This window comes from Sylvia atricapilla, chromosome 6 (genome assembly GCF_009819655.1).
Source record: "Sylvia atricapilla isolate bSylAtr1 chromosome 6, bSylAtr1.pri, whole genome shotgun sequence".
In the NCBI taxonomy this organism is placed as follows: domain Eukaryota; kingdom Metazoa; phylum Chordata; class Aves; order Passeriformes; family Sylviidae; genus Sylvia; species Sylvia atricapilla.
Window position 1 is genome coordinate 9007666 of NC_089145.1, and position 12452 is coordinate 9020117.

Here is a 12452-nt window from a genome sequence, read left to right on the forward strand (position 1 = left end):
GAAATTAGGTCTTTTTACATCTGTCATTTTGATTTAAAGCTTCTTAAAATTGGAAGCACCTTTAATGTAGTTACTGTCTTACAAACCAGAAATTAGTTAGGAGCGTAATCAGGTTAAATAGCTGATTAGATGGATAGATCAATACATTTTTATCTCTTCACAGTGCTTGAACTGTGTGCTTAAAGCAACCTCAGAGGTGCTAGAAAGTTAAGAATTTAGTAGTGTGTCTTACAGTTCAAAAATTACAGCCAGGTGAAGATCTGAACAGAGACAAATCTAAAATCTTGCTTTATGTTTTTAGAGGAGTCTTTAAAAAAAAAGTAGCTGTCTAATGTTTCTGGAAAGACTTGCAGACTGGAAACCTGTGGATCCACTGAGGGATCAGTCTGTATTTACCATCAGGACTGTTTTTAAGCTGGACCTAATAGGCTGTGTGTAAGTCTTCTTCAAATTGCAGGTACAGCCTTAAGGCAGGTCACATTCAATTGTCTGGTATAGAAACAAGCCCACCTAAGTTATGGATAATTGGATTAACTTGCTTTAACTTCATTTCCCGTGATGTGCTTCTCCAGCTGTTGTAATATGCTTGGTCTTGATGGCAGTTAGGACTGCAAAGTCCAGAGGCAAAATTCTACCTTGAATCTGGGTGAAAGTCACCCAGACTGGCTGCCTGCCCCTAATGCTCAGTTCTGTGAGATGGTCAGCAGGGCTGGCTTTTTTTTTTTGTCTTCAGCTGATGAAGAAGGTGTGATGCAGTGCTTGATCTTGTCCTGACTGGTTATATTTGGTATTAATATTTATGACTCATATCCAGTGGCTGTCTTTGGAATACCTGACCTTCCAAACTTCAGGCTGAGGGATAAAGTTCCGTTGTGTGACTTCGTTCTGGGTTTTGAGTAGTCAAGATAAAGAGAAATAAAAGGTATAGAACAAATGATGTTTGTCCTTGGATAATAAATACTAAAGATATGTCGATCCTTATTTTTTCCTACAGAATACTGGGCTAATATGTATTTCGTGCTAAATCCATTAGACAGTGTATCAAGACCACCTGACTTTAAGCTCACCTCCAACCCCCTCTTGTATCACGGTCGGCGGGCAGAGGCCGTTATAGTGTGTTTTTTCTATGATGTTTTGCTCACATTGACAGGTCGGGAGCCACGGTAAGAGGGACAGGGCTAAAAATATCTTGTCCATAAGGTGGTGGAGACTTGTGAAGAAGATGTGGCCTGGGCTCTAACTAAGTTTACTAACTGAGCAACAAGAATCCAGTGGCTGCACTTGAAGGAGTTTAATGCTGGCCTGCTAATGCTGTCCAAGGGATGTCTTGGATCAGAATCCTAGTCAGTCATTAAACTCTAGGAAGTGGCTTGGGTTGAGGTTGTTGTTGCTTTTATGAACTGAAAATGGAATGGAGGACTGAGCTTTTAATTGCAGATTATTCCTGTAGATGATACAATTTGACCTGGAGCGTTGGCTTGTATCATCTCAACATTCCGTTCAGTTTATAATACTTAGCTAACTAAAGTGGTGAAAATAATAACCAAAGGTTCCAGTTTGGAGAAAGAATGGCAGATTGAACTGAACCAAGCTATTGTTCAGTCACAGCTTTGAAGTTGGCTACACAGCCCAATTACAGGCATGCAGCTTTCATTAGACAGCACTCCTTCTTTCCTTTTTAAAAGGATTTAAATATGGGAGCCTGCAACAGAAGCAGTAAATGTAAATGAATGCTTAGATGCAAGGAAGATGAGCAGTGTTAAAACCTAATGGAACAGGCTTGTGTTGTTTAATAATACAAGAATTTTGGGACAGATCTTTACTCTTGCACTTTTATCTAGAACTTGGAAGCTGCTTTGACTGGTGTGCTTGGAGGGGTGTACTGCTGTTGCTGTGGCCATTCTGTCAGTTGATAGAATGGTATTAATTACCAGGTAGCATGTACTCAGACACTTGTAACCACTTGGAAATACTATTGGACCTCAGTAAAATGATGTTCTGAGTGAAGAAGGGCTGGCTTAATTAGAGATGTGACCTTTTCTCCTGTGATGTAGCAGAGCAACGCTATAGTAAAAATGTAATAATATCAGCACAAGGCAATACAGGTATTCTGTTAACCTGCCTCCACGTGGGTGGATGTTGCCATCTCAATGCTGAGCACACTGAAGTCTCTATTTTGTGCAATGCAAGAAAAATAAGTAATAAAATCCCTGTGCAGGTTTAACTGCAGTGTTGTCATGCCATCAGGGTATTGTACTGCAGTTGAATGAAAATTTCTATCAAGTAGAAGAAAAGGAAGGAATTAGAAATGGATCAGGTCTATGATCCTTCAGAACTAGATGATGATGTTAATAATGGTAAAGATCAAACCCAGAAATCTTCCTGTTTTCCAAGCACTTCTCTGTTGTAACTTTTCTGCAATGTGAAGTCATTCTTTTGCACCTCACTTGTGAAACCAATGTTTTTGATGAAATGGAAATATTTTTGCTGTTTTTGCTTCTGGTTGAAGGTTCTTTAATGTAACGATTCTCTGGTAATATTTAAAGGTAAGAAAAGGCATAGGACTGTTTTTAACCTGGACATAATAGACTGTGTGTAAGTCTTCTTCAAATTGCAGGTACAGCCTTAAGACAGGTCACATTCAATTGTCTGGTATAGAAACAGGCCCACCTAAGTTATGGATAATTGGATTAACTTGCTTTAACTTCATTTCCTGTGATTTGCTTCTCCAGCTGCTGTAATGTGCTTGGTCTTGATGGCAGTTAGGACTGCAAAGTCCAGAGGCAAAATTCTACCTTGAATCGGGGTGAAAGTCACCCAGACTGGCTGCCTGCCCCTAACGCTCAGTTCCATGAGATGGTCAGCAGGGCTGGCTTTTTTTTTTGTCTTCAGCTCATGAAGAAGGTGTGATGCAGTGCTTGATCTTGTCCTGATTGGTTATATTTGGTATTGATATTTATGACTCATATCCAGTGGCTGTCTTTGGAATACCTGACCTTCCAAACTTCAGGTTGAGGGATAAAGTTCCATTGTGTGACTTCCTTCTGGGTTTTGAGTTGTGTGTGTTGCCACTGGCTGCAGGAAGGTGGTGCCATTGAAGTTAAAGGTTAGTCTGCCAGAGCTACTCAAGTGTCCACTAAAGGACACTCATTGCTGATGTCTCTCAATGTCACCAGGCTGCTTTTTTCTCCCCTCAAAAAGAAGTGTAGGTTCTTGTTGATGTAGTGCATAACACCAATGTGTCACAGAGAAACTTGGTCCTTTTCTGCCAACTCTTGGCATTGGTCCAGCCGCTGAGATAATGTGGAGAATTGGATTCTTTGGGCTGGTAGGGAAAGTAACCCTACAGAGTAAAACAGGTTTTTCCTTGATGGGTTGAATCAGCTGCTTCTGTGGTAAGCTATACCCAATTTGAGTTGGAAGGCGGGAGGGGGGAAAAAAAAAGCTTTTAAGCTTTTTTTTTTCTGTAATCAGCTTAGCTAAGCTCTAAAATCATATCCATGAGCAGAGACAAAAAGAATCCCACCAGAGTCTTTGCATTAGTTTAAATATACTTTGTCTTTTTTTAAGAGAAGAATGAATGCTAATGTCAGTGTCCAGAAACAAGTTCATAATATACACTTACCTAATCAGATATTCATTTGCTCAGTTAATATTTTGCAGAGGCACAAGGTTTTTAAACTGTAGCAGTCAAAGCACTCTAAAATTCTGCTGCTCGTCCGGCTTAGTGTAAGGACACAGACTGGGACGGTTCAAAAGGCCAAGTCAGGTTAAATAATCTTCAGACTGTCAATGGACAGACCTCTGCAAAAAGGCTTAAATGCTGTTTGGCACTAATTTTATCCAGGCGTTTTAGCTCTGAGGTCTTTTTGGCTTATCTGACCAGTGAGATCTTTGCTTTCCAAGTTTCAAGTTATTTTCCTAATTTTTTGGCATAACTAATAGCCGGTTTTTTGGGTTCAGTTTAGTCGTGGTTGCACAGGATATGTTTTGGATGCAGAGTCTAAATTCCCAATTATTTCTGCATCAGAGGAGCTCCAGTTCAACTCAGCTCCCATTGGTGCCAGCTTGCCCCACTGCTGAAACTCTAAGCAGGTGTTTGAAAGCTCCTAGAGGTGCTTAATAATAAAATCAGCTGCTGGTCTAACATCTGAAGTCAGTTCTGAATTACTAGATATATTCCTCCGAGGCTTTAAAAAATACTTGTGCTTTTTGTGCCTTAGAGATGACATTTTTCAGTGGTCTCTGTGGTTTGTGTTGTTTCATTCCATGAGATGAAAAATAGGAAATTTTAATATTTTAGAGACTGAGATGCCAGCTGCTAGTGACAGTAAGGGACATTAATGCAATGCAAAATACTTTCTTTGGAAGAGTTTCTGGGACAATGTGCTATATCCCTTGTACAAGTATGAATGCATCAAGACAGCTTTCAGAGAAAAATAAGTTTATTTTTATTGCTTCTGTGATCTTTGTTGGCAAAATTTACCTTCAGAAAACTATTTCCTCTTAGTACTGGGTTCTGCTTTCTTTGCCTCTCCCCCCTTACCGTTGTGCTTGAAATGATCAGTGTCCTCCTATAAGGATCAAATTGAAGGCAGTTTTCCATTTCTGTGAGATGGAAATACCTTGAGCACCCAAAGCAGGGATTTAATACTATTAGGCCATGTGGTACTAGTTATTACTTATTTAAATGGAGTGGCCATCTCTAGGACTGAGACACTTGAAACAAATTTCTTGTCATAAATGTGGAAGCTTTGCATTTTAGAGGCCGGATGATTCATCCTCCTTTTTTTTTTTTTTTTTTTTTTTTTTTTTTTTTTTTTTTTTTTTTTTGGCCACTTCAGATGGTATGTTCAAAGAGAAACTTGCCCAATTTGATCCTTATAACATAATTTTTCTGTATTCCAAGTAATGGTTTTTTAGAGTTTCTTCCTCTGCATAATAAAGGATGATGGAAGGTATTTCTGCATATTTTGAAGTAGCATGGAACATGGTCTGCTATGATCTGTCTTTGCCCTTAAATATTATCCTGCCCTTTGCTGCCTGTGGTTTTAAGCCTTGATCTCTTGGTAACTATAACGAAAACCTCTGTTCTGTTACAGAGATTAGGTCTTGCACAATGTGCAGGAAGATCAGGGCAACTTCCTCCCTTGTTTAAGGGAAGGTCCTGTACAGACATTCTGCTCTGTGCAATTTGAGACTTCTGTCAAGTCAGACTCTTGCACAGCTAAATATTCCAGTGTACTGAGGGGGAAAGGGTTCCATTTCCCTGTCCCAAACAAGAAGAGTTATCAACAGAAGACAACATATTGTTTCCCCTAAAAAAAAGAGGAAATGTTAATTTACAGTTGCACTGGGAAGTAGGATTAGGAAAAAAAAGGACTGTGATAATTTCTGCTACTATGCAGAGATTGGACAGCCAAAGTTCACTTCAATACTATGCAGAAATATCCTATTGATGTAATATAATATGCTTTAGGTACAGAACAAGATGGGATTTTTTGAGATGGGGGTAGGGGGTTGGAGGGTAAAAAATGTTATTTCCTTTTCACTTGTTTGAATCTTTACCCCTGTAACCTGTCCATTCCATGTCTGGGACTACAGGATGATGAAGACAATAACACGTCTTCATAAGTCCATGGTGCTTTTAGAGTACTTTACAAGCAATTCTTGGACCTGGAGCACTGAGAACATGACTATGCTGATGAACCAGCTAACCCCTGAGGACAAAAAGGCAAGTGGCTGTGTGCTGTGGCCATGGAGACTGACAGGGGGTGGCAGCTCAGCAGTTCGAGGTGGAATAAGGGCCTGATCTAATGTGCAGCTAACCTAGGAGGAACTCAGCACTGCAGGTTCCTGGCAGATCCTTTCAGATGTGTCAGGGCTCTGTGAAAAGCTACACCAGTGACATGAGGAGATGAGGGAGAAGTGAAACAAGGATGACAGTTTGTTGAGGGAGAAGGAAAAGTTGTTTCTTCCCAGGTTTAACTTTACTCCCAATTTTCCCTACCTCCTCCACCAACAATGGCTCAGGAGCCCTCACTGAATTTAAACTTCCCTTCTGCTATGACTTTGTTGGCTAATATTCAGCAAAATAAAAATCACCAATCATCAAATCATAAATGTTACAGTTCTAGAAACTCAGATTGCCTTATGCACTTGGAACAGCTTTGTCATTCTTAAGATGTCTTTGCTACTGGACTGTTTTCCAGAATCAATTCGGTGGTTACGTTGCAGAAAAGCTGCCAAATTTCTAAATAAGGTGTCTAATAGTAGGAAATAAAATAGCTTTTGGTGATTTTTGTGTGGATGGTATTTGCATCCCTTCCTGTCCTCTTGTTCCTAGCAACTTGAGTTCAGGAAAAATCTGACAATCAAAATGCCAGACACCAGAGCTTTGAATTGTTAGTATTTTCAAATTGCTGCATTATGTTGGGATTTAAACACTGTTACTGTAGAATCTTGAGATGAGGAAATCAATACATCAGTAAGAAACTCGTGTGTCAAATTCACCAGAGTGATCTATCCTGCAGAAGGCACTTAGATGGTTGTATTTAAAATATAACTGTACAACTCTAAGCACAGCTAACAGAACCCTGCACTTACCAAACAGTGAATGTTGCAAAGAGCAGTATTTATTTTAGGGCATGTTAGAATTATTTAGTTGCTTAAAAATAGATAACGTAGTAGGAAGAAGTTATTTTTAGAATGGAATTCCTTACAGACAGTTGAAATAGGAAAACTGTGAAGTAGAGGAAGAAGAATATTACTGCCGAGGAGGGAAAATAAGGCATGAAGTGATTGAAATTTGGAAGAGATGATGTCAGAATCTGGTGGTTGAACCAGAAATGTACCCTAAATCTGGGCTGTTTCTAGGATTCAGGATGGGATAACTTTCTAATGTCAAAGGCAAATTGGATTAATCTGGAATAAAGACATTTATTTTCATTTAAATTACATATAGGCGAATTTTTAGGTAACTAATAGTGAAAGCTTTTCTCTTATGCAGACATTTAATTTTGATGTTCGACAACTACACTGGGCAGAATATATGGAAAATTACTGCCTGGGAACAAAGAAATACGTGCTGAATGAAGAAATGTCAGGCCTCCCTGCAGCTAGAAAACACTTAAATAAGTAAGTATAATCTTAATTTTTTTTTAAGTATAATTTTATATTTTCTGTGCCCTGCATTTGTTCAGGTTTGCTTTTCCATGTAATGACTTAATTGTTCTTAGTAGCAACTGCTTAGGTTCTCCACAATACTTCTGTTCCAGTCCAGTGGTCTGAAGCATTTTCTAAAGCAAATTTGTTGCTCCTGTAAATAGGAGCAAATTTGTTGCTCCTGAAATACAGTTCTGAGTTGCTGCCAGAATTACTAGTTACAGCATCAGTCTGGGATCACTGGTGTGGATACTGTAATCCAGGCTTTTCATTTAACCCAAGTGTCTTTTGGAAGGTCGAAGGTAGATGGCTACACAGGTCAGAATGGGTTCTTTGGGAGGTTTAATAGAACAATAGCTGTTCTGGGAATGTGATCTTTTGAGGCAGGTGAATAAACAGGCAGAGACTCTGCACTTCAGAGCAGGACACGTTGGTGCTGTAGGATGACCTCCTTCAGCCTTTTGTCAGTGGCTTAATTCCTGCCATTTGGATGGATTGGTACTGTCCAGAATTTTATTAGCACAGTTGCCCTTGTTTTGATCTTGGCTGATTCATCAAGGCAGCTGTAGACTTTCTGATTTGTCTCTTTTAAGAGTGAAATAAAAATCATCTTGTTCTTCAATGCTGCATCATGTCTGCAATCCTAATAGCACAAAGAGAAATAATTCAGGTCTTGACTTGTGTTGTCATTCTAAGGACAAGGATTTGCAGCTGTGGAGGGGTTTGGTATATGTTAAAACAATAAATACACTTTTGGGAGATAGTATCTGTGATAATTGTGGAAATAGGCAAACAAGTGTTCCTTCTGGGTTGTTTTGTTTGGGTTTTTTTTTTAATTTCTGTTTAGATGCTATTAAAAAGTGCATAGAAACGATCACATAGTTGCTATTCTTTGTGCAAAGAATCATCATGAAAATGACATGAGAAATAATCTTGTGTTAGAGCAGCCTCTGGCTGCCCCCAGCTCTAAAGTTTATAAGTGGGTTGTTTAGCAAGAGGTTTAGATTCGAAATTATATTTACTCTGAGGTATTAATTTGGTCTCTTTTGTTACCTCTGGTTCTTTAATCTGAATTTGGAGTCCCCTGCTTAGTATGAACCATATTTGGCAGCCCAGGGGACATTTGGGAACCACGGGATAGATTTGTTCCTCAAGTTGAAAAGTGTTGCTTTTGTAACCCACACATTTAAACTGTTTTTCTCTGCAAGTAACATTTGTAAAGGAACCCAGCCTTTCCCAGCAGTATTTCCCTAAAAAGAGCTGCCTTTAAAATATAAATTGTCACAATCTACTGAGCCCAAGAGGTTGCTCTGTTTCTAAGAAACCTGAGCAAACTCTCATTGCTGTTTTTCTTGAAGCTTTCATCTCTACATGCCAGAAGATTGCTATAAAGCGCAGTCTGAAAGGTCACTTGGTTTATCCTATACTTTAAACATAGTTCCTTGAGAAGGAAGTTTAAAATTGCAGTGAAGAGGCTGGGTTCCTTGGCTGGAAATGTCTGGGAAATCTGGTGAGATGGGGTGAGGTGGTTTGGGTTTTTTTCCTTGTTGTTGTTACCAGTGGCAGCTGGAGTTACTTGTACATATTTAAGAAGTTTTAAATACGTGGTGGGGAGAAGGGAAGTTCAGAGTGTTAAACATTTTTTGGTTGCAGCCTTCTGTAGGTGAGGTACCACAGTGGTGTTGGCTTTCGGAGGTTTCCATCCTGCAGCTCTAAAGCAGAAGTACATGTGGTGAGCAGCAGGGGGGCTGACTCTGCTCCTTGGTTTTTCATTCTGCTTTTCAGCAGTGAAAAGCCTTTTCTCTTTGTTGCTCACTTTCGTCATTACTCATAATGTATCTTGAGATGAATAGATAAACAAATTCAGAAGTTAGTTTTTAGAGTGGTTTTTCCTCAGAGTCTTTGTACATTGGCCCTGGGTGATTGCTTTTGTTTCTCCCCAGGTTAAGGAACATTCGCTACGGCTTCAACACGATTCTCGTGATCCTGATCTGGCGTATCTTCATTGCAAGGTCACAAATGGCAAGAAACATCTGGTACTTTGTGGTTAGTCTGTGCTACAAGTTCCTCTCCTACTTCAGAGCCTCCAGTACAATGAGATACTGAGGAAGAGAATTTTAGCATTAGGACATCTATGCATATGGTGGTCTAACTGCACAAACCCTGTAACCTGTAGTCATCTCACATTTCGCGAAGCATAATTTCATTTTCAATTGAAGTGCGAAATAACCGGTATGGTATTTGTAACGTTAGCTGTGTATTTTCCTGGAAATGGAGCAAATAAAAAGGGCAAGTGCCACACTGAATTGGCTTAGAGAAGCATTTAGATAACTCCAATTCTTTGACCTGGGGAAGACATAGTAGACCACTGACCAACGTAACTGTGCAATTTGGAACGTGTTTGATTGGAATCTGCCTTAACGTGATTTTTTTTCTATTAAGTTTTACTCCACATTGAGCAAGATAAATATTGGCATAGTAGATACTAGTTGCTGTAGACCTATTTATTGGAAATTCTTCTAAATTACAAAGGGTTTTGCAAGTTGTGAAAGCATACAAATGACTGGATCTTCTGAAATAAAATAATTGAGAACTTTTGTAATTTGTCTTTAGGTTTTGCCACTTCTTTCCTTCCCCTCAAAGTAGGGATGCAACAATGGTGCCTCCTTGGCTTTAAAAAAAAATAAATTAAAAATGAACCAACCTTCCTTATTTACTGAAAGGCCTTTTGTTTATCTGGGCCTCAGAATGCACTTTGTGATTTGGGTCTGTGCTTGAATCTGGCTGTGTCCAACTTGCATTTGTGTTGGCATGAACAATTTGCTACTCTGAAAGCAGAATTGATCCTCTCATTGAGCAGATAAAAGGAAGTGTTACCCAGAGAGGGGTAAATAAAGTCATTGACTGTCTTCTTTTCAGTGATTTTTTTTTTGCTGTTGTTGAGAAGACACAGCCAGCACTTCTTCTGACTTCAAGGGTAAATGTAATGAAAAGGAATTTATTATGCTTGGTTGCTATTTATATTGCTGGTAATAGTAGCTGGACAAGCTGTAGACTTTCTTTAAGAGATACACCTGTTTTCCTGTTGTAAGTAATGGTAGCAAATACTTCAAGAATTAATGATTTTTTCAAAATCTCTGAGCTGTTAAATTTAATGTGTGGGCAACACCAATGTACAGGCACACTTTCTCATCCCTGCTCAAGTAAAACCTCATTTCAATGGGCAAGCAGAGTAACATGCACCTTGCTCCAAAATGAGTAGATGTTAACAGTTCTTCCAGCTTTTAACTTAAATTATTAGGTTTAAACCTGAAGAAATCTGGGGGTTTTTCTGCATGTTACTTTGTTTCAGTAGAGAAGAATTTGTAAAAATGACAAGTTGTAAGAAAAGATTGAATCCTTGTTTCTTTAATCCGAGGCAATACGTGAAGATCCCTTTAAATTTTGGTTGCACAGATTTGAGAACACTGTAGTGTTCCTCTAATTCATGCACTGACCAGCACCCTTGCCCAGAGTTTGTTCATTCAAATCAGTTTGTACAAATCATAAGTTTGTACTGATTAATTTGGTCTTGAATCTGCCTGGAAAAGCAAATAATGACTTAATTACACAAGAACTGCATTATACTTGCCCTTGGTAGTTTTTTGTCCTGTTGAAATAAATTTGTAAAGAACTTATTTTGCTATTCTTCTAAAACCTCTTACTTTAAAGAGAACACCTTTCCTGCAGGTGTATATCTCATTTTGAAAAGATAATGGCTTCCTTGTTGAAGCTAAATATTCTGTAGTAAGTAGTTAAGTTGTAATTCCTTTTTAAAATTCCTGGTGTATATATAAAGCTAGTGATGAAATGCCTAAATGGTCTAGGACCACACCTTGTGTGAGAGATCTCTGATTGTGGCTGAAATCAATTAAGGCTTCTGTGCTTGGAGATGTTACACTTTAACAGATACAGTAGGTATATGACATTTTTAGCTGCCTCCCCAAGTATCTCACTAGACCTGAAAGTATGCTTAGGCATTCCTGAATTAGAGACCTTATTTAGAGGGGCCTCCTGTCCAGTGACACCCCTTGTCCCATGTTGGCACGTGGCTGAAGTTTGCTAAAGAGAAGTACATCATACTCTGACAGTTACTCTGTGAAACAATCCACTTAGGAATTTTGGTTGTTTCTAACTATAAACATAATATATGAACAGTAGAACATGATACTTCTAATGTTGACTTGTTAATACTGAGATAAACTATGAAGCCAATGCTGGTCCAAGACTTCTGGTCCAAGACAATGCTTAGAAATTTAGTTTTCTGGATAAATAACAAAGAGAGGGATTACTTTAAGCCTAAGATTATTTAACCTCTACACTAAACGTTTGCCAATTTAGAAACCCAATTTTTCCCCTCTTGGGAGACTGTTGTTCTGCGCCCTGTTGGTATTTTACAGCAATTCATCAGTCGTTCTATTGAACTGACAGTAGATTCAGTGTCATGTTTATCCTGCTGGTCTTGTCACTTCCTGTGGTCAGTCTGGGAATTTCTACCTGGAACTATTGGGTTTTTTCCATATGGGAGCCGTGTCCTCCTGCAGTTCTTCACACCAGTGATTGCACATAAAGGATGTTGGTCAGAAATATACTGGAACTATATTTTGGTCCACGAAGGCAGACTCAGTGTTTTGACTAGCAAGTTACAGGAGGAGTATCAGCTGGTTAATGGGAAGAGGAACAGACTGAAACAACATTATCACTGAACTGTTACTGGTATTTAAATTGGGGACCAGGAAAAAAATTAAATTTTCCTGTAATGTTTTTCTCTGCTGTAGGAACGGATGTTTGGAAACAAATGCTAAATCTGTGAGCTTTTATAAGACATAAACAGAAATATTGGGTGCCTTTGTTTGTAAACCAAAAATAAACAATTCCCTTGAAAGTGTTGTTACAGTGTTCATTGTATCTTTTTATGTTGTTTAGTCTAATTTGTGGAGAATACCTGGATCGTTTAAATGCCATCTTTATATACATGAAAATGTTCTTTTCCTTTGTGAGATACTGTGAAAATCAAGTTATTGACTAATGTGCATTTTTTAAAAAGCAAAACAGAAAAACTCCACAATCACAAACCAAAATACAAACCCCAGAAAACCCACCAAAACCCCAGAATCTAAACCTTCATGAGCTGAAATCACAACACTTGGTAAGGTATCCCTGGTCACAGTGACTTTTTTGTGTGTCAGCCTCTTTTCCCCTTGCTCATTTGTACTATTAGTTTCAAATTTATTTAAATAGTATGAATC

General features: G+C 38.7%; 1 protein-coding gene across 1 annotated transcript in view; it reads left to right on the plus strand.

The window, feature by feature from the left end:
• FAR1 (fatty acyl-CoA reductase 1) overlaps positions 1–12088 on the plus strand; it is a 37180-nt gene extending 25092 nt beyond the window's left edge. Inside the window, exons 10-12 of the mRNA XM_066320584.1 lie at positions 5605–5734; positions 7010–7137; positions 9108–12088. Coding sequence (XP_066176681.1) covers positions 5605–5734; positions 7010–7137; positions 9108–9270 — 421 coding nt within the window. The 3' untranslated portion in view covers positions 9271–12088. The remainder of the gene's footprint in view (positions 1–5604; positions 5735–7009; positions 7138–9107) is intronic.
• Positions 12089–12452: the final 364 nt, after the last annotated feature.